The 22,857-nt window shown below is 32.9% G+C and overlaps 2 protein-coding genes across 2 annotated transcripts; one reads left to right on the top strand and one right to left on the bottom strand.

Moving 5' to 3' along the window:
• Positions 1-7,891: 7,891 nt before the first annotated feature.
• On the bottom strand, positions 7,892-16,098 carry LOC111503827 (probable rRNA-processing protein EBP2 homolog). The gene is made up of 4 exons (XM_074173644.1): positions 15,940-16,098; positions 15,801-15,884; positions 12,302-12,594; positions 7,892-8,444 (listed from the first exon to the last, which is right to left on the bottom strand). The coding sequence occupies exons 1-4, from the start codon at positions 15,979-15,981 to the stop codon at positions 7,949-7,951; spliced, it is 915 nt and encodes a 304-aa protein (XP_074029745.1). The 5' UTR covers positions 15,982-16,098; the 3' UTR covers positions 7,892-7,948.
• A 1,011-nt stretch (positions 16,099-17,109) lies between these two features.
• On the top strand, positions 17,110-20,185 carry LOC111503826 (ribosome biogenesis protein BRX1 homolog). Its single transcript, XM_023158243.2, has 4 exons — positions 17,110-17,318; positions 19,076-19,352; positions 19,407-19,690; positions 19,743-20,185. The coding sequence occupies exons 1-4, from the start codon at positions 17,217-17,219 to the stop codon at positions 19,941-19,943; spliced, it is 864 nt and encodes a 287-aa protein (XP_023014011.1). The 5' UTR covers positions 17,110-17,216; the 3' UTR covers positions 19,944-20,185.
• The last annotated feature ends 2,672 nt before the right edge of the window (positions 20,186-22,857 follow it).

Genomic DNA, 22,857 nt, shown 5'->3' with positions numbered 1-22,857 from the left:
TCTTTGTGGCATGTTTTTTATACTTTGAACATAATTTGAACTGTCCACAAATTGTTTACCTCCAACGATCCAGTGCCTCACATTCACATGAAACAAAGAGTTGACTCTCAACTCGTTATTGCATTATATGCAGCTAAGTTCTCCATCATATAGCTCTATTTTGTTCAGCTGTCCTCTCAATAGATAGCGTCCAGTGAGTAGCCTTTTTCATCCGCCACTGTTTTTAGCTGAATAAACAGAACTACAAGTTTTTTTGTAGGATAAATAGCAGAAGGTGCAGTTTTATAGTGTTTGGAATAGGAAAGATAAAAGGTTTGATATCTAAGTGCATTTTCTCACAAGCTATCAATGTTATAAATTAGCAGTGAAGAATTGACTATAAAAAAACCGAAACAAGTAAAAAATCCGAATCAAATGAAAATTCTAAGTGAGAATAAAAACAAACATATTATAAAAAATAAATACTTCCAAACCATTTTAGTCCCGGAGTAAACATCACCTTTTGCAGTAAGGTGAACAATATTTATACAGTTGCAAATTCACAAAATTGGCGCATTGATATTAATGTCATTTTCAGATATCTGATATTAGTAATGTCATGTTTAAAGCCTACTGTAATGACAAGAGTGACATATCATTGAAAATATTTCTATTTCATAAATGCTAATTGAATGAATTTTATACCTATGATTAAGGGCCATTTCCTGAAAAAGCCTTTTGGACATATTTTTTTCTGAATATAAAATTTTTTGTTTAATCTTATATCACTTTTGTGTGAAGTTATTCTGCTTTATAATGTTCTGGAAGTTGTTCCAATATAATTTAAATCACAATTATTACATGGTATATTATAAACTACGTTTGGTTTTTTCAAGTCAGGTGTAGAATTTTTTCAACTGTGTTTTAATATTTCAAATATTCTTTTTAGAAATTTTGATATCCTTTTCTTTGTGAAAAACTTTAATTATTTTGGAAGATAAACTTCCAATATTAGGGAAAGAAAAATATTTCATTCTGTCTTCTATCTGACTACAAACATTATCATTTGTACTTTCTGTCTTACTGACAGTAGAAAAAATAATTTTTTTTGAGTAATTTTTCTAGAAAAGAATTCTATATTAGAATATTTTTCATTAACAGTAAATTTTTTTGTTTTATTGAGGGATGAACTAGTTTTTCGATTCTGTTTTTTAGACAGAGAATTAGATTTAATTTCATCGACTTTTGATGAAAAGAATTATAATTAATATATCTCCCTGAACTTGTTGGTTTAATATACCATGTGCACTAGTTCAACATTCTATTGAAACAGGACACAAAATTAAGTTTGATCGAGCAAAAGTTCAGGAAAAAATGTGACCAAAAGGCTTTTTACGAAATAGTCATTATTAACAAAAATCCTAATAATATGAATAAAAAAAACAGACATTAAAAATCTGAATATAATTTACAATGATTTACTAGACATAGATAAATCCCGGTAATATTCTCAATTTAAATAATCACACATTGTATAAAATTCATTCATTGAGCATTTATGAAATAGAAATCTTTTCAATAATAATGTCACTCTTGTCATTACAGTAAGCTTTGAACATGACATTACTAATATCTCTACTCAAATTGCAGTTTAGTAGAGCCTTGATGATCACAGTACGACCAGCTGTCTAAAGCACTCGCATATAATAATAATATACTTTATTATCATAAGACATACTCTTGTAGACAAAACTTGGGTAGTACATACTTGAAAAAATGCAATACATACCAATTGAAATGAAAATATAAATGGTGCATAGGTACAAACTATGTTAAAATGGAGGATATAAAAGATACATATATATATATATATATATATATATATATATATATATATATATATGTATATATATATATATATATAAAATAAATAGATAAGTACTCTTTGATCATTCCCATATTGATTTCAATTTAAGAGCCACCGGTATACAGCTGTTTCAGCCTATTGGGCATCGTCAATACCGGGCAGGCGGTCCTCGATTGAAGACAAAATGAGAAAAAACCAAGAAAGTACTTGATAAAAATAGCTGCGTAAACGCAAGCGAAACATAAGTGGAACCACCTATTGGTGTGACATGTTTCGCTTGCGTTTACGCAGCTATTTTTATCAAGTACTTTCTTGGTTTTTTCTCATTTTGTCTTCAATCGAGGACCGCCTGCCCGGTACTGACGATGCCCAATAGGCTGAAACAGCTGTATACCGGTGGCTCTTAAATTGAAATCAATATGGGAATGATCAAAGAGTACTTATCTATTTATTTTTTGATTTTCATGGAATTATTTTCCAACAGCTTGACTGCATTAACCTTTCTAGATTTCATATATATATATATATATATATATATATATATATATATATATATATATATATATATATATATATATATATATATATATATATAAAAGAGTAGACATAAAAACTAACAACTTAAGAGCTCCTTAATAAGTAAAGATAAAAAATATGCGTAAGTCAGTTAAAAGCTATCGTTAAAATATTCCTCCAAAGTATAATAGGGTCTATCAGATAGAAATTGTTTGACTAACTTCCTGAATTGGAAGTCATTTATATTGGCAGATCTTATGTCCATAGGCAAATGATTGTACATTTTTCCACCGTTGTAAAATATGGAGTCTCTAGTAATGTTTTTAGTTGGCACAGTGAGTTTCAGAGTGTCTGCAGTTTCGAGTGTTATAATGGGAAGAGGATGCAACAAAATTTAATATATGCTTATTTATTAAACACACAGATTCCAGTATAAATAATGCAGTTACCGTTAAAATATTATGTTTTTTGAAGAAGGTTCTACAGGAGTCTATTGGTTTAAGGTTTCCTATATACCTTCTCTGTACCTGTAGAGTAGGGAAGGTGAGTGTAAGCCCACACACTTAGGCCACATGTGACCCATTGTACATCCTCCCGAGGAGTTGTCCTCCTAGGTCATCGTCCATCCTGTCCTTTCCAGGAAGGTGGACAGGTCGCTGGGAGACATCTCCTTTATATCGGCAGGTGTAGGCCAAGACTCGCCGAACACACACTTTCTTATTGACGATAACTCCGGGCACTCGCACAGGACATGCCTGACAGTCTCATCTTTCTGTTCACACATCCTGCATAAAGGTGTGTCCACTAGCCCCATATTATGTAGGTGTTTCCTTAGCTGACAGTGGCCAGTCATAAATCCTACTGTAAGGCGTAGATTTTCCTGGTCATCGCCAGATATTTCTTCGGCGCCAGCTTCCCAGGGTCCAGCCGCTTCCTTGGCTAAAGAGTCGGCAATGCGATTACCTTTACTCCTGTCGTGCCCTTTAACCCACCTCAGGATAATGTTATTATCTACGGAGGCTTTGGATAAATCTTGGTGGCACTCTAGTACTAGCCCAGAGGTAACACGCTGTCTGTTCAAGGCTAATAGTACTTGTCTGCTATCAGTGCAGATTGTTATATTTTTACCAGAAATTCCTTTCTTGGTTATTTCTTTTGTGGCGATTGAGATACCAGCCAGTTCTGTTTGGACCACGCTGGTATTTCTTCTCATTCCCCACTTAATCCTTAGGCTTAGTGATCTGGAGTACACTCCACATCCTGAGCCTTCTTTGGTTTTTGAGCCGTCTGTATAAATCCGTATCACATTTGTAGCATCTAACTCTGTGTTCTGCTTAATTTGTATTTTGTAGGGTTTATTAAACACAAACCTAGGTTCAATTGCATCACTTGTTGCGCTTCCCTCCATAGGCCCAGCCTCAATTGACCCATTCCTACTTCGAGGTTTACACCAGCCGTGCGCAATCGTACCATGGCCATTAACGCAACCTCCTTAACGTACAGATCCAGAGGGGTCAGACCCGTGATTAATTCCATTGCCGCGGTTGGTGTTGTTCTCATGGCTCCTATGATGTTTAAACAAGCCAGTCGCTGTATTTGATATAATTTTTGGATGGCCGTTGCTTGTAGAACTTTTGGTCCCCATGCAATGGCTCCATTGCATGGGGACCTATATACCTTATTGCCCTTTTCTGTAAAATTAGTAGACTTTTGAATAAAGTTGGACTGCATGCTCCCCAAAACGGTATTATGTAGCGTAAGTGAACATCTATGAGTGCAAAGTACGCCATCTTGGCAGTGCTGAACCCCAGTTCTTTATAAATCACTCTAACCGCATAACAGCCAGAGGAGACTTTTCTAGTGAGTTGTTCAACATGATCCACAAATTTTAAATTCTGGTCAATGAAGACTCCTAGAAATTTAGTATTATTTTTAGATTCCAGTGATCTGTCTTCAAAAAAAAGTTCGTTGATTGAGCATCTAAATGATAAATTTGTTTTAGTTAAGTTAAACGATAAAATGTTTGAATCACACCAATCTTTAACTTTTTTCAAGTCGGCAGAGATTATTTTGTGCAACTCACAAGTGTTTTTATTATTCCAAAGTATGGTAGTGTCATCTACAAATACGATGAACTTACAAGAAATATTAAGCTTGGTGAGGTCATTAATATATAATAAGAAAAGAATGGGACCTAACACATAACCTTGTGGAACTCCAGAATTAATTTCCCTTTTTTTTGAAAGTTGAATTGTTTTGACCATTTGCATCCGTCTCATTAAGTAGGAATCGAACCATTTGTGTGTTACTCCTCTGCATCCATAACATTGGGGCTTTCCCAGCAGTATTTTGTGATCAACGCAGTGGAATGCCTTTGACAGGTCACAAAATACTGCGGCAGTCTTTTCACCGACATTTATCTCAGAATAAACTTTATTCAGAAATGAGAAAATAGCATCGTGCGTATTTGTATTATTCTGGTAGCCGAATTGATTTTCACTGATGATGTTATGCTTATTTATGAATCCAAGTAGTCGTTTTTAACTAGTTTTTCAATGATTTTTGCGATGGTTGGTATGAGAGATATAGGGCGGAGATTAGAGGGATCATCAGAATCTCCGCCCTTATGCAGAGGAATGACCTCAGAGGTTTTTAGAAAAAAGGGGAATATGCCTGTTTGAAAGGATAACTTTATCAGTGAAACCAGTACATTTAGGGCACTAGGAGGAAGGTTTTGTATTATTTTGATGGAAATGTTTTTGTTTTTAATACCCATCATGATTTCAATTAATTCATTAATGTTGGTGTCATACAGAGACAGGTTTTCATTCACGCCCAAATTTTCTAGATGTTCTAATGGATCATAAGGGCTAGCAATATTTTTACTCACATTTTCTGCAATAGACCAGTAAAAGTCATTTATAGTATCAGAACTTAAGTAATGTTACATTTTCGTTTTTTTGAGTTTCTTGAGTCATTTATAATTAACCAGGACTCATTCATCTTATTGTGAGACTCACTAAGTATATTATTGTAAAATATTTCTTTTGCTCGTTTGGTTGTCAATCTATAAATTCTACGGTAGTTATTAAAGTAGTTTAAATAATAAAGATTGTGAATTTCCGAATATAATCGACCGCATATTAATAGAAGAAACTTTAAAACCTTTTGTCAACAATGTTTTTGTATAGGGAAAGGATCATTATGTGATAGAATAATTTCCCAGTTAGTCTGAAGACAATTCTGATAGAACTTATTATAATTTGTCCTGCTAAATAGTCTTCCATATTTACATTTGTTTTGCTTCTTTGACAACCAGAGCGGCACTGAGCTGCAAACTGCCTCATGGTCAGATAAACCTGAAGAGCTGACTGAACATAATACTTTCTGCTCATCAAAGTTGCTACAAATATAGTCAATGAGAGTAGACGAAAATTGTGAGATACGGGTATTGGATTTAACATGCATAGTTAAGTTAAATGTCAAAAGTAGGTTTTTTAGAGAATCGGTGGCTGGCGATTCCAATATCATTATAGTTAATATTGAAATCGTCGGAAACAATCAAAGAACAGTTAACAGATGATTCTACCCCTTAGTTGTTGACATACTTGCAGTCAGTTTCAAATACGGGAGGTGCATTTATGAAATGTCATGACTGAAGGATTGCCAATAAATAAACGATTTAGACAATATAAAAAGAGATTGTATATTTTTTATTCATTTGGTCGGTCGGTATCCAGGCGGTTCGGCGTGGATGCTTTGTTCACTCACTCAAATTGACTGCCATGTTGGTCGGTGGTTCAAGCCCTAGTCTGAACGATCGATCTTCACTATCGTCCAACCCGTGTTAGGAATCACACGTTAAAAGGCAATACCTCGTTAATCCTTGGCTCGCAACAAGTTTCGACTTCTGAGGGTTGTCGTTCGTAGGGGTACGACAGCTGGTTAACGGAAAAACAGATTTTTTTTCAAACAGATTCTTCATGGCAATAGGTTATCATCTGATTAATGAAATACTCAGATGCTTACTTATCAATTATTGAAATAATCTGAATGAACCCCTGAGGTCGCTCAGGGGTTCAACCATTAGTAAAATGGTTGAAATATTTGAAAATATGTCATACAAAAGGGTGTTGAATATTCGATTATAAAAGCCAAAATTTATCATGAGTAGCCTTTAGATATAAAACAAAATAATAAAAATGATTTAAAAGATATGTTCTATTGTTTATTCATGATCAATAGGAGTGAATAAAATCTATACTTCAAGAACTTTTCGATTATAGAATTTTTTTTAAGTTGCATTTCAGTCCTTTTTTCTTTGTATTTTGTTTTCTCCACTATAAGTTTCTACCGACAAAAGCTAACTGCCAATTGGTAGACTCCCTTAATCTTTTTATTCATTTATCTAGGGTTACTTATGTATTTTTCTACCGATAAAAACGTTTATTATTATTAAGATCACCATACTATTCCATTGATCAATTTTAAAAATGTGTTAATATCAAGTTTCCTCTTTTCTCAATAGTTTGTTTTTTGGTTCATCTCCGTATATTAATTTTTATTAAAGATACACATTCTGAAAAAACCTAACAATTTAGAGAAAGCAATTTATTTTGAATCAAAAAATCAAATCTGATATAAATCAACAATAACACATAATGATAAAACAGAAAACCAATATTAATACAAGTATTACTCCCTCGAGCACTCCCTGAGGAATAGCCGGCCATTGTTCGAAATTGGTATCAGTCCACACTATAGTGAACCTTGAAAGCTTACCTCAGTACATTTAGTACTTTGAAAGTAATGTTCACCTGTTCAACACCACAGTCTTTATTGACCATCTGCGGATCATAAGCAATATCTTGATTCGTATGTAAACATGGCCCTAGTCTTTTTGATACCAGATTTGCTACATTCAATCTTCTCCTAACTGTCCAATCGCTAACTTGTGACCCTTGCATACTATAATTCATTACAGCTTGTCGAATCTAGGAAGCGACTTCAAAGTCTCGGCTTAGGACCTCCCCTAAGATGTGCATTTGTTAGGAGACTGTGTGAGAGGGAGAGAGAGAGAGATAGAGTGTCTTCCTAGTTTTGACAAGCTGTACTTATTTGTACTGCTGGTAAATGGCGACTTCTCAATGAAAAACAGTCCTCTCGATTGGAAGTTTTTCTATGAGGACCTGTTACTGGACATCTGATGTATGAGCCTGTCTTGAGAAAACAATTGTGAACACGCTTCACTGTACTTCATTAACACATAAATCTGCCAGTTAACATAAGATTCGTATCTGCCATCTTGAATTAAAGCAATGATTACAACAGTAACCCAAATAACTGATAAACAATAATGAGGCGAGGCATTATTTATTGCTCAGTTATAGTCAAACCACTGACTAATATTTTTGAAATCATCTAGAAAAACATATTAACAAAAACAAAATTGAAGATTTCAATCTCATGATATCAGATAAACAGTCAGAAGAATTCTGGAAAGATGTGATCCAAATAAATAAGAATAAATTAAAAACAAAAATATTTATTATTTAAATATCTATATTAAACATACATTTTTTTCACTCATTTTTTTCCTCTGGCTTTAATTTTCACCCGCCTATTCTTTCCGGGTCTGTTTTTATTTCCATGTTTGCTGTTTCCTTTGGGGAATTTTTTACCAGATTTTCCAGGATTTCTGAATTCACTTATATCAGCAGCACTATCCTTCGTATTACTTTTCATGCCGCTTTTTTTTCCACCAAAGCCAAACTTTTTATCTTTCATTTTCCTCTTTTCCATAGATTTTCTTCCAATAGATTTATTTTTTTTACCATCAAGAAAATCAAGATCTTTAGACATCCCCTTTCGAACTTTCTTAACCTGATTCAACATTTCTTTCTTTTCTTCCTGTCTTTGTAGTTTCGTTTGAATTTGAACCATTTTCCCCTCTTTCCTCTGTTGCCGAAGTTGTTTGACCCTTTCACTTCTCTTTTGCTGTTCCTGCTTCTTCATCAAATGTTCCCGAATTTTTTGCATGTGTTCGTCTGTCTTCGCCATCTCTGCAAAGTAATCATCAGGCCTGTGGAACATAATAAAAAATTACAAAAATATATTTATCGTTGTGAATTGAGTTACTTTCTATTCTCAAAGTTTGACAATGTATGTTGATATGTAAGTAACATCCAGGATGATTTTGTAATATGAATTAAAATTAATGACTTGATAGATAGAATTTGAAGCTTCTGGGTGTGAAAAGAATCTACTGAAAACACTTTCCCCATGCTAGAAGAAAAATACGTTTTGCTAACCAAGTTAGCATCACCAAGAGATGACTAAGACTAATTATCTTGGTTAGCAAAACGGGCATCAAGTACATTTCATTAGTTCGGACTTCCTTTGTCTAATATGATATAAAATGATTTGAAATCCCTAAAAGAATCAATGAAATTAAAAAGATTACCTGAAAAAAAATAACAATTGTATTAAGCAAAAAAAAACTGAAATTACAATGAAATAAAATACAAACCGCAATTGAAAATTGAACAACTAAATAAAAATTAAAATAAGAAGAATTGGGTCCAAGTATAACATCAGAACGAAGAAGCTGCATATATGTTGTCCAACAATGCATTCAGCCAAGCTAGATAGATAAACATAACAAATGGAAACCTATAATCAAACTGACAACCCCCGCCAAACGGTCAGCTCCCGCAAAAACCGATGAAGCGGAGAGAGGGAAGAGGGGATAGGTGAAAACACTTGAATGACCAAATAGTCAGCTCTCGGAGGAATAAGTCCAGTCATCACCAGAAGACGATTGTGAATACTAACAATCGAAATGTCGAGAAGTAACTTGGCTTGAAATCTTTCAATTTTAATTTCTTAATAATTGTTCAATTTTCAATTGTTGCTTGTATTTTAATTCATTGTAATGGGGAATGTTCCTCCTGACGAAAATCAAGTGGTTTTCATAAAAGAGCTCTAAAACAATGCATTTTAAACTCATCATTTCAACCTGTTTCTTTAAAAAATTATTTAAATACTTAAAAAAGAGGAATAAAATAATGCATTCAACATTTAAAGGGATTCGTTTCTATTTCACCATTTGGCAACAACAGTTATAGCTAATAAAGGACAATGAATCTGTTACATGAGACAAACAAAGATGACATATTTCGGAGGCGTGCTGTTCTGTTTACTTATGTTCCGAGTCATTCTGTGACATATGACGATTTGTGCACCTAACCCAAGATAATTTTCCTTTTTTAAAATAGAATATGTAGGTACGTATAAATTATTTCAACTTGATATAGGCGCTGTTGCCAATATGTGGATTAGAAACAAATCCGTTTAAAAATTAAAAGCCAACATTTCAAACATCAATTTGAATACTTTTCGAAGTGAATTTGAAAAACTCATGAATTAAACTCAACTTTATTTTGTTCAAACTTGCATTTGCTGTAATAACCCAAATTGAGGAACATTTCCCATTTCAGTTTTTCTGCTTGATATAATTGTTATTTTTTTAGCTAATCTTTTTAATTTATTGATTCTTCCATGGATTTCAAATCATTTTATATCATATTAACCCTTTCACTGCGCATTGGCTTTTTGTCGTAGCTCACCCACTGCTGTTTTTTTTTGGCGTTTGCGAGAATAGTCGTCTTAAGCAGTATAGTGCAACGGGGTATACGTTTTACGATAAAAATATACCTTAGGTTTCAATCAATATAAGCTTACAATCATAATATTTTACGATAATAAGCATTTATTTTCAATAAAAAAAAAAACTAAAGTTCAATAAAACAATATTTTATGGTTTACTTTGTGGTACATGTTCAAGAAGTACCGAAAACTTATGTGAATTTCTGGAACTTCATCTAGCTTTTCCTAATACGACTAATAACCAGTCCGTGCAAAGCTTATTGTTAAATCATCTGAAAATGGAATTTTTAACAGGTGATGATCGACTGTATTGTCAAACATGCGCCAAACTAACTGACTGTTATAAGGAAACAAGTATAGCTGAGGCTCCAGTCAATCTAATAATAACACTGATGATTTTCAAACAAGACTCAACCTCTAACGGAAGCAAGAAACTCTTTGGAAGGTTCGAAATAGATGAACATTTCAACCTAGCAGACCACTGTTATAATATTCATGCAGTCATTGTTCACTGTGGTTCTGGCGTTGAATGTGGTCATTATTACGCCTTGGTCAAAGAAGAAACGGACTGGTTTAAGTTTAACGATAGTTGTGTCACGAAGTGTTCTTGCGATGCATTGAATTTATTGGAGCCTCTGGAGACACCCTACATTTTGTTTTATAAGAGAAAGGACATTGTTAGATCAAGATCTTCAGATGATGTGGTGCTGCAGGTTTTTCCAGGTTTTCCTGCAGCTGAAAAAGCAAATGCGCCACTGGAATCAATGAAGTCGCCCCGGAGCGCCAATTAATTTTTATTGTTGTTTTTATTTTATTTTTATTGTTGTTGAAAAATAAATTTGAGTTGTTTTTTATGGAATGAAGCTTTTATTTGCTGCAAAAAGTACCTTATTGTTTATAAAATAATTTTTTTGAAAGCAAGATATACTCTATATAATAACTGTATAAATAAAAACATATAAAAAACAAAACATAATTTATAGTAAACTCAAATATTTTTTTGGTGTGATAGGTTTCAAAGCATGGCACCACGCATATTGCAATCCCACACACAGAACACATGTAGCGTGATTCTGCTCTTTTGCTATGTCTCGCACAAACAACACATCTTTTTGTTGGTTTTTGTTTTTTTTCTGTAGGTGGAACAAATGACGGAAAATGTCTCTCGGTTAGACGCAAATCATCATCATTTTCCATTCTTGGTCTCCTGCCACCAGTACGTATAAGAGGAACGTGGTATTTTTCAATGATATTTTTCAATAGATACATAATTAGGAGTAGTGGTTTTGTACATTTGGTAGCTGTTTAGAACCGCCATATCAAATAGATGAAAATACACTTTTTGTACCATTTTTTGCTTTTTCGGACGCATGTCTGTTTTGTCAACAGCTCCCATATAGGTGTTGTAATCTACGATGCATGTGGGCTTGAATATCTGACGACCAGTGCCTCGGTTTTTTTCCAATACACTTTACATCTGGCGTATGACTAGAGGATAACATATTCACTTCGCGTTTGTCTTTGTATCGCACGGTAAAAATCTTTTTGCACGCCCGATAAGTAAACTCACCATTTGACAGTTTAGTAGTTATTTTAGGCAAATTTGTCATTATTAAATAATTTTACATAAATATACCTTGAAAAACAATGCAGTCAGGTCGTATTTAATTTTGAAATGCGAGTTATCTTGTCTCGAGCACTACACCCACGATCGAGTATACTCACCTTGGGCAGTGAAAGGGTTAAACAATGGAAGTCGGAACTAATGAAATGCATCATGAAACATTGTCGACCACCTTCAAACAAAGGACATCAAGTATTTTTGCTCTGGTGTGGCATATATAAAAACAATAAGCTGATACATATATCATTCCTACTTTGAGTAAATCTATTTTATTGAGGAATATAATTTAAGTAGTTACAAACACTGTAGGAAAATGAATTCGAACAACATTCAATTCAAATCTATTAAAACTATTTTTCGCGACACAAATCAGGTAATACTTTTTTCAATGCTCATTTTGCAAACCGAGTTGGCATTATCAGGTACCTTGTGATTAGGATCATCAGATGACCTTATGCTTGGATGAAATGTGCGCCGAGAAGTATTACCACAGTTCTACTGTTTGATAATTTCGAAGAGTTCTGTTTGATTTGGGATCAACTTGAATGTTAAATAAAATAATGTATCAACATATTCTCACCATTTGACGGTTTGACTAGTTAAGTATGAAGGTTAGGTTAATATAAATTAACAATAGATTTCCATACCTTTTTGTCAACAATCCCAAGCCTTTCAATTTGGGAATAGCTTCTGATACTGCAGCTTGTGCTCTACGGTAGAAAAGCATTTCCCTTTTAAAATCATTCAACACTGGATCTTCACTTGGTGCAAATTGCGGCAACTTCTTATTATTTTTCATCTGAGTTTCTCTTCTTTCCTCCTGCGTTGATATTTGAGCAGCAATTTCAGGAGCTAAAGGTGCTTGATCATTAACACAATCGAGCCTTTCTATCCAAGGAAGATTTAACTTCATTTCTTCAACTTTTTGTTTCAGTCCCCTCTAAAATGTTGAATGAGCAAATGAGAGATATGGTTGGATAAAAAACTAATTATGGTGTTAGATCAGTGGTGAACTTTAGTATTTTTAGATGTGCATTCAGGGTTCGATAAAAAAATGATGCCAATGCGAAGTTGTTAACTTTTGATATTTTCAGTTGATATATAGTAAAGTATGTAGTGTTGCATTGTTGTTTGGACATTCAAAGATGTATGTTCTAATGTTACTGCCCATACTGCCACATTGGCAGTATGAGCTATCTTTGATTCTTTATATTTATAAATGTTGATTATTTAGCAGTGTGCTGTTTTCGTTCTGATAATGGCGGTAACTGTGAATTTTATTGTACGATTTGCCTTCGACATGAATGTAGTTTTTCCAATCATTATAGAATCAATTATTATTGTACGTTTTTATAAATGATACGGGTTGACTCATTTTATTCTAACTATAAACTTTGTAACAGCTGCCTAGTCTGCAACTTCTTCATTGATTGATTTTCTAAAGTTCTGTTTTACTATTTGGGTGAAGCTGTGTGCTCGATTTATGTTAGTTGTTCTTGAGTTGAGTTGTTTTTTTTTAGTTTTATTAATTCTTTTAGTGAAGTAGTCAGTTGAACTTGTTTTATATCTACAAGGTAAGTAGTTTAGTTGGATAATAATAATCATTATTATTAGCAGCGGAAAAAAATTCAAAAAGTTTTCTCATCAACATTACAACTGAATATTTTTCATCAACAGTTATAAACATGAACTCTTTTTATCAAATATATTGTTCTTTGTAATGCAGCTATTCTGATTTATAATAAATAATCTTTATAGGTTCGTTCCAACCTTGAGTCACAAACAGATTTCCAACTGTTTGTAAATCGTTGTCAACGCGCATGTCTGGTAAATATTGGTTTCTGATTAATTTGAAATTTCTGATTGGAACAGCTGATAGTTCAACTGAAGTTTGGCATGGAATTTCAACATAACCTTTAAAAATAATTTGGGAAAGAAAGTTTTTGGCTTTCTACTACTCCATCTTAATACAAAAAAAAGGGGATGAGGGAATCTTCCAAAGAAAGGAAGGAAGTAATCAATTTGAAAATAAGTAACTCTATACATGGATGTGTAGATCATGCAAAGAAGTAACTTTCAGACACAAACTGAAAGAATGTCCTCCTGAAACAGCTACTTTCATATAAACATTGAATTACACGAAAGAAAAAAAAATTTTTTTGAAACAAATACTTTTATATGAACACTGAATTATACAGAAGATACTTTTCTCTACTCAGTTTGTATTTCAAACATTCCACAACGAATGTCACTCCTAAAAATATAATCCCTTCAATTCTTTAAAAATAAATCTAATCAAGTGTATTTCTGGAGAGTAAAAGAAGGTTGCAGTATTTTATATCTCTATTCTATTTACTTATCAACATGGAACTGGGAGATCACCGCAATAATTAATTTGTGTAATTGAAGATGTTCATATTATAGGTTCACTTAAAGAATTCCCAATTTTTCCTGAGATTGATCGTTAGAAGATAATCCTCAAACCACTCTGATAGATTTCGAACAGGTTTGAATCTTGGATATAACAGAAAACTGATAGTTTACTAATGGTTGGAAACTCACTTTGGAACGCAATCACATTACTGCGCAGAATCCTGACTGTCAGAAACTGTTTCTGACGCTGGTTGGAACGAACCTTATAAAACAGAAGATATATTTTCTAAAAAGTCTATACTTATTTGTTAAAACGAAAAACCATAAATAAAAATTATATTTCAATTGAAAGTTCAATAGATTACTATCAAAATCTATCATTTAGTAATTGTGTTTCTAAACTTTCCATTCTATTATTACCTATGTCAAGATGTCAGTGATTTTCAATTCTGTTGTTTTATAAATTCCTGCATTATTGGTAAACTTTGGGTTGTTTCTGATTGTACCAACATTTGAATCGTAAGCCCATCATAGTATCAACACAGCACAAAATAAATATATAATATTAATTTCTACTGAACCGATCTTCAACTAGGCGACTGTGAACTTTGTCTGAACTATTGCAGTTCTATTAAAAGAATAGTTGTGTCTATGTTTTCAGTTTTCTTCTATAATTTTGTGCTTCTTACCGTAGAAGATACTCTCAAGATCATAGACAGTGAGAAAATAAAGTTTTAGAGGTAAGAAAATCAAATACCTCTAATTGAGCATTTTTTTTTCAACATTGTCCTGTGGTGTGTTCACACATTAGGCAAGAACATTGGGTAATTGGTGGTAAGTACATATGAAATAACACTGTTTGATCACTCATAGGCTAAATCAGTAGATTTGTGAAGGATAAGTAAGTAACATGTTTGCCTTTGGTTCATATAAAATTTTACTATCTTCTGTCATTTCCCTTATTTTCATTTGTCAGACTTTAGTAATTTTAAAATCACCACCCATCATTTTTTCCAAATCCTCCTCTGAAAAACAAGAATTATCTTTTTTCGCTATTCCGTTGCATGTTGAATGATTATAAGAAATGTAAACCTTGTATACCTTTTGAACAAGACTTGAGCCTGATTCGAAACGGTTTGCTGTTATCATATAATTAAAAAGTGCTGCAGTTTTATTATTGCCCTGCTAATATTTTTTTCATTATTCACATACACATTGAAACTGAATAAAAAGTAGCCTGAGATTATTTTTGGGTCGTAACTGCAACAAGTGACACTTCAGTTATCAATGTTTTTTTTTATTGTTTATTCTGATTTTATGTTTGAAGTTAATAGGGTTTGCTTTCAGAATAATTATTAAGATTAAATTAACAATTATTTTTGTCAATCTATTAATTTTAAATTATTTCAGTAGCCAATGGAATGAATCTTGCCTAATAATTTGTTATAGTAATAGTGTTGATGAGTGACGTGTTGAAATTTATGTTACTTCGAGAATGCACCAATATTGAAATTTGTCAGAAGTAGTGTAATATCAGTGTGAAACGAAGGCACCACTAATTTCACCAATAGAAAACGCTACGATTCTTCAGTTGCTTCAACGCCTACCAATTAAAAACGCTGCGATTTTTCAGTTACTTCGAGGACTACTGAAAAAGGTTCTTTCATACACTTTTTCATACATTTTTATTTCTTGTTCTTCTGCAAGTTCCTCATTATTTTTAGTTGAACCATCATCCATTTCTTCCACGTTTTTAATACTGTATTTGCTTACCACATTATTAACAAATTGTTTAGGTGCTTCTACCAATTTGTTGAGTCCTGGTTTCAGCTTTCCTTTGGAAAATGCATCTTGAAGCTGAAAAAGGTATATTCATCATTACTTCATTAACAATTACAAATAGTGAAAATACCTCCGCATCACTGTCACTTAATTCAGATTCACTAAAACTCATACTGGAAAAAAGTTTCGAAATATTTCTTTCAATATTTTATTAAATAAGTAATATTATCTACTCAAACTATACGCACGTTTCAAAATCTTCATCAATTTTCTTTTGATGTTCTTCGTTCTTCTTCTGTCTTCTGAGAAAATCAGAACAAAAATATGACCTGTATTCGAGGGAAACATTGTCGCAAGAAAGCCGACTCTTAACTCCTAAATTAATTTTGTTCATTTACTATGTTAAAATAATTGATCATGGTTTGTTTATGAAAAAAAAACGATTCTGACTTTGACAATAATTTTTAAAAGCTATAAAATGAAGATACTGACTTGAAACGTTTGATTCCTGGTTTATTTCGACTATAAATCAAAGGAATTCACGGTAGGACTGACTAGTACGAACACAGATGATTTGTTAATTGGGTATACTATCAAGTGTGTTTATGTGGTGATGTATCCTTATAGCTTATGCTTGATTCGTGTTCGTCATTCAAAATCCAAAAAACAATACTTACCAAATACGTACCCGTGCCTTTATTTGTAATGGTCTAACAATAATTCACTTCAATCTCTGTCTAGTACCTACCACTGAACTTGAGTAAGAGCTGTGCATTCTCCAAGACATATATTACACTGGCTCACTGTGAAATAATTTTTAAATTTTGCCACTTATTATAAAGTTTGTGTGTATGGTTTCTTCCCTGAGTTTGAAATTGAGATCATAAAATCAAGATGTCTCCCAATCCTCGGTCCTCTTTAAATGGTTACTCAATATTCAGTTGTGAGCTTTTAAATTCAGAAAATTTTAAATTTCGTTCATCTGAATTTCTTTCTGTTACATTCCATAGAAATGATAGCAAATGTTCCAAACTTGTAAAGTTCAAAATACGATTCTGAAAATGAAAAATAAGAATAATAAAGATTGAGGTGTTGATTTGCAATTATTTTCACTTTGGAGAATATTATCACAAATTTTTCAGAGTACAAAAAGTGCAGATTATCAATATCAGGAAGTATACTTTTCAAGTTCACAAATATTATGTAGTTCATTGGCCAGCATAGATTTGTATTGTCGACTAGTGTGCCTCTAAAGCTACAAACGGAGAAGAGAAGAAAACACTCATAAAAATGAGGAAGAAGAAGATGAAGGGTTAAGTTAACGGATATTTTGGATTGTGAAAAGTTGCATATTGCAGGCATAGCATTTGTACTCAAGTTACACGTGTTTGAATATTTTTTTTAATAATGGAAATGAAAAAATCGCGGAAACGAAAACGTGAAACTGTTGTCATCGAACCTGAACGACCCCCTTCAGTGAGACAGTCAGAAGAACCAATAGAGAAAAAGGTAAGGGGATTATGGATTTTTATTTTATATTTCTGGATAAAGATACTTCAGCTCATGCAATATAGCTTGACCCCTTGATATATTATAACAAATAATTCCGTGACATCAACTGACAATCTCTAAACTAATTTTGACATTCTTTCAGATTTTAAACACTAATTTGGTGAGACATTTCTTCATTCATTGCAATTTGGAAATTCCTAAAGTGGATAAATTGTCCAATATTGTTATCATTTTCATGTGGATTTTGAAGCTATTCGATGGAATATTTATATTATTCACATTGATCGAAAATTGGTTTTCTCAACAATAACATTAATTGTTTAGTGAATATCAATGCACCACTTATAATGAAATATTTCAGATCCTAACACAAAAAGTTACCATGGATTAAGGAAAATATAAAAATTATGTCAAAATTGAGTGACATAGCATTGAGTAAATATAAAAAAACAAAATCACTTGCCCACTAGGAATACTACCAGCAACTCGAGAGACCTATTTTCGACTCGTGAATATCTGAAGGGCATGTTTTGCAATTGCGATTTCTCCGGTTGCATGAGGTGGCAGGTACGCTTGTGTTATATCCTGGCATTAATGCTGCGTTTGGTAGTACCGATGTGAACTGAGCCATAGGAACAGGGAATCCGGTAAACACTGGCGGATGTGAGAGGCTTTCTTTTGTACTTGCCTGTAAACGGTCTTAATGTTGTGATGTTTAAACAGTAATCCGCATTGGAAACAGTGAAACCGGTGCCGAGCACTTTTCAAAAAATTCCATGTAGATATTTGCAACCACAGAGCTGAGAGGATTTTTCATAGCAACTCCATGCATTCCTTCGTAGAAACAGTAATTTAATTGGAAGCTTTTGGTCCTTAATCTATTTGATCCTATACTTAAAACCTTTTTTGTGAGACACAAACATTTTTTAACGCTCAAAACATTTCAGGTAGTACTGAGAGTTTCTCCAAAGAATATTTTTCCCTGCATATTATAGCCAAACTAATTGATTGGAACCTGTATATATAATTTTATATAGGTACTCATCAAGTATATTACAGATATTGTGTGGGATTATAGTCTTCGTATTGAGTCATGACACTTCTCGGAACTATTCTAATTACCTTCAGAAATATTGTTTGTAAAAAGTTGAAGAATCATTCACAAATACTGTAATGCAAGCACATACAAATTTGAAATACACGAAAATAATTTCAAATACGTAGGTTCGCTACAAAAGTCCGTAGTCCCAACTCTTTCCACTCTATTTCTGAAATACGGAATGCCACAAGTTGCAATATTTTCACTCCGTATCTAAAATCCGAATAATTGAGGAGTGAAAAAAGTTGATATACAAACTCACCTTGTATATAACACAATTATACAGCCAAATTTTGAATATTGTGGTAGCTTTCTCTGGCCAAACTATCATCACTTCAGAAATCACAAAATCGTGAATCCAGCATTTAAACAATGCTGGATATGTTACAATGGATGCCGGTGAAGAATAGACTCTCAAGTGATCTTTATCTTCAAAACATACAAAATTATGGCGTCCCACTAGACACTGTACTTGGGCCCATCTTGTTCAATATTTATTCAAACTTTTATAGGGCAGATAGTAGGCTTTGCAGACAATACCGCAATTTACATACGAAAAACAGGAACAGTTATATGCATGAATGATGTCTATTTTAATAAATGATTATTTATATTTTAATGAAAGTAAAATATAGCCATTGCCTTCATATTTTAGAAAAAATGGATAAACAAACAGAGAGTGTTAATATTTGCATCTAGAGGAATAAACCACAGAGATAGACATCTCATGGAAGATTTGAAGAAACTGATGCCACATCATAAACCAGAATCAAAAATGGAGCGATCCAAAACTTTATCTGTTATAAATGAAATGTGTGAAATGAAAAACTGTAACAAAGCCATTTTGTTTGAAGGTCGAAAGAAAAAAGATTTATACATGTGGATGTCGAACGTACCAAATGGTCCCAGCGTTAAATTCTTAGTTGAAAATAGTAGGTAGTCTAGTAATTACTCTATTCTTAGTACTAAACTTTTTAATTTTTCAGTTTATACAATGGAAGAACTAAAATTAACTGGAAATTGTCTAAGGGGGTCTAGACCTATACTCAGTTTTGATCCAGTTTTTAATGAAAAACCTCATTATTCTCTGCTAAAGGAATTGTTCACCCAAATATTTGGAGTACCAAATCACCACCCAAAGAGTCAACCGTTTTTTGACCACGTTTATACTTTTTCTGTATTGGACAACAGAATTTGGTTCAGAAATTATCAAATACTTTCTGAAGATGGTGCTCTTTCAGAAGTTGGCCCAAGATTTGTGCTCAACCCAGTACGTAAAACTTATATGTGTGTTTTTCAAAGCTGATTTCTTTCTTTTACAGGTAAAAATTTTTTCTGGTAGTTTTGGTGGTGTAGCCTTATGGGAAAATCCTAATTATGTAAGCCCTTCTAAGTATCAACTACAACTTCGATTAGCAGCCAAAAACAAGTATGTTAATCGAGTAGAACAGAAACTTCATGCAGAAGCCACAAGACCTAAAGACAGCTATAAGCTTACTCCATTAGATGATATTTTCAAATGAAATAATTTATTTCAATTCACAAATCAAAACTATAAATTTGAGTTATGGAGAAACTATCCATAAAATAATGTTTCTGTTAATGCAAAGTCAAAACAGAATATTTTCCTTCATTACAAACTTTGTCAATTCTATTACTGTAAGTTTAAAATTATTATATTGAATGCAGGTTTGTTAATTCTTAGGTGTATATAATTTTATAGAAATGAGTGGTCGGTTGTAAAATAAAAACTATAACTTGAGAATACTTTTCAATAAAAAAAAATTGTCTTGTTTTCACCTTTTTCATGTATTGTTACGGTAACTTCACATATGCTTCTTGACATTGGGCAGAACTGTTGGAATTATAGTGTGAAGACAATAAAATAAACCTAATATGTAATGATTACGACTATTCATTGGTGACAACTTAATTCAGTAATCATAGCAATAACTAACCAATTTAGGATAAAATCAACTTTTGCCTGATTTCTACTAAGTTTTTTATTTGTTACGACCGGTTTCGGTTTGTTAAACGATTCTCAAGTAAATTACAGAATGTTTCAACTATTCTCAAGTAAACTATAGTTTAATGTGATTTTCTAAGTGTTGGGAGAGATTCTAGAGTCTTTCAGTATGACCATCTTGGCGTTGTTGTAAGGCACATTGCATATGTTAGGAATCACACGTTAAAAGGTAAGACCTCGTTAATCCTTAGCCCGCACAACTTTCGACTTCTGAGGGTTGTCGTTCGTAGGAGTGCGATAGCTGATTAAACATATTTTGAACATATTAGAGCACATCAAGCAGAATTTCTTCATTTTCAACAGATTGTTTCTCATGTCCACCACAAATCTGTAGAGGGACATGATGTCTAGTCCCAAAATAAATAGTAGCCTAAGCCTTGCTGCAGCTTCTAACTTTTCTTCCATAAGCAAAATTATTGATCAAGTGAAGAAAATAGTATGCTGAATTGTATGTCGTTGAGGTCGATATTGATGCAACTTACGAACTAGCAATTTAATTGATGCTATCAAATTAAAGAATCAAATCGAGAATGCTTCTATGCAGATATTTGACTGAGTTTATTGTAATATTGACAATTTTAGTTGCTTAGTAACCATGACACTTATATTTGTGCTGGCAATTATGAGGAAATGGCTTTCTAAAATAGTGAGTACAATATACCCAAAAAAACTATATGTGCCTCTCATACCACTCTCATCACAACATAACCAAATCCAAATTTATTGTCAAAATGTGGTCTTCGAACAAAACTCAATCAACTGTATAATGTAGCTATAACTTATTTTGACATTCTTGCACTCGCTGAAAAGTGGCTGAACAATAGCTTTGCAGATGCAGAACGCCTAGGTTATTATGTTATTTATCGTAAAGACCGATCGGAACAGAAAAGCTCCGGAGGCTTCCTTATTGCTGTTTACAGAGACATTCCAAGTGAACTGTTACCTTCCATGAATGAAATAGAACAACTGTTTGCGTTAGTTGAAACTTCCTGACGTTATTTTATTCTGAGCACAGTATATTTTCCACGTCTCTCAGCAGAGGACAAATATTCAGTGTTTGCAGAAGATTTAGATAGACTAGTAGAGAGATCTATGGATATTCCAATCTTGATTCTGGGTGATTTCAACATTCCCAAAGCCATATGGTCCCATGACGAATCATGTTCTTTAGCCACACCACTTGTCGGTTCAAGCAGGGCAGAAACTGAAGCAGTTAATGTTGTTTCTAATATGTGCGCCCTTCACAATGTATTTCACATAAATTATTACTATGGTTCTGTTGCTGGATTTGGTTGTAACTGATAACCTTGACTCTTTGTGCACAAAATCCGATGAACATTTAATAACACCAGTCAAATATCATCCCCCTTTATTAGTTATTAAAAAAAATCTTCAACTAATAATGTAACAATTGAATAGAACTGGGTGATATTTGAAAATCCATATTAAAAGTAATTTATACAGTTTATTGTATGAATTTCACTAGAAAGGGTTTTACAAAACCACGACACGTGTTTCGCTATACAATAGCTTCCTCAAGCTTAAACTCAAGTTTGCGTAATAAGTTGGACGAACTATATTGTTTTATAAAAACAAATGGCTGTGATATCTTGGTATTGACGGAGACGTGGCTGTCTGACAATAAAGTTTAATTTTTTGATCTAGATGGATTTGTGGCTGTTCATTCCTGCAGAGGAGGAAGAGCTGGAGGTGTTTCCGTATATATTTGTGAACATATTGATTTCAGTGTGATAGAAACAGTTTATGGCTCTGATCAATATAATTTAATGGCAGTTTCGTTAAAATCTTTAAATCTGCAAATATATGGTATGCATAAACCACCTAAATATCAATTTAGGAAATTTATCGGTATATTTCAGAGTATAGTATGTAACAAAAAGAATAAAACTATTGTACTGGGAGATATGAATGTCAATCTCCTGAATGCTGATTCAGAGGAAACAAAAGAATACATTGATGTGGTAACTATGAGTGGTTTTAGAGTATGTAACATAGTTGACCAGAATAATGCGACTAGACAAACAAGCAAAACGAATTATCTACTGGATCATGTCCTGGTTAATAAAAATATTAAGTGTGATGTCTCAATATACATCTATGCTCTGTCTGATTATAAGCCATTAAATATCAATGTAGATATTGAGCCTGTATACTATAAACCAAAGATACTAACAAACTTTAGTGTAGTTAAGCAAGATTTATTCAAACAAAAATTTAGGGACGCGTCACAAAATTGTTAATCCATTGACACAATGGATACGCTAACAAAAGTAATAAATGCATATAAAGAAGGTTCTAGTTATAAGATAAAATTAAAAAATCGCAAAGGGAATGATTGGATGACTTATGATCTATTGAAGTTAATGAAAGAACGAGATAGTATATATGAA

The sequence above is a fragment of the Leptinotarsa decemlineata genome, unplaced genomic scaffold (assembly GCF_025532065.1).
Source record: "Leptinotarsa decemlineata unplaced genomic scaffold, Ldec_3_MD MMD2_tig00000251_RagTag_RagTag, whole genome shotgun sequence".
Classification (NCBI taxonomy): Eukaryota; Metazoa; Arthropoda; class Insecta; order Coleoptera; family Chrysomelidae; genus Leptinotarsa; species Leptinotarsa decemlineata.
The sequence above is the reverse complement of the archived record's forward strand: the minus strand, read 5'-3'. Positions and strand labels throughout refer to the sequence as shown.

Coding starts and splice junctions, on each gene's coding strand:
- LOC111503826 (XM_023158243.2), top strand. CDS start 17,217: ATGGAAATGAAAAAATCGCGGAAACGAAAACGTGAAACTGTTGTCATC. Junction 17,319..19,075: donor AAGAACCAATAGAGAAAAAG/GTAAGGGGATTA, acceptor TTCATATTTTAG/AAAAAATGGATAAACAAACA. Junction 19,353..19,406: donor TAAATTCTTAGTTGAAAATA/GTAGGTAGTCTA, acceptor TTAATTTTTCAG/TTTATACAATGGAAGAACTA.
- LOC111503827 (XM_074173644.1), bottom strand. CDS start 15,981: ATGAGTTTTAGTGAATCTGAATTAAGTGACAGTGATGCGGAG. Junction 15,885..15,939: donor TAAGTGACAGTGATGCGGAG/GTATTTTCACTA, acceptor TACCTTTTTCAG/CTTCAAGATGCATTTTCCAA. Junction 12,595..15,800: donor AACAATTTGTTAATAATGTG/GTAAGCAAATAC, acceptor TCAACATTTTAG/AGGGGACTGAAACAAAAAGT.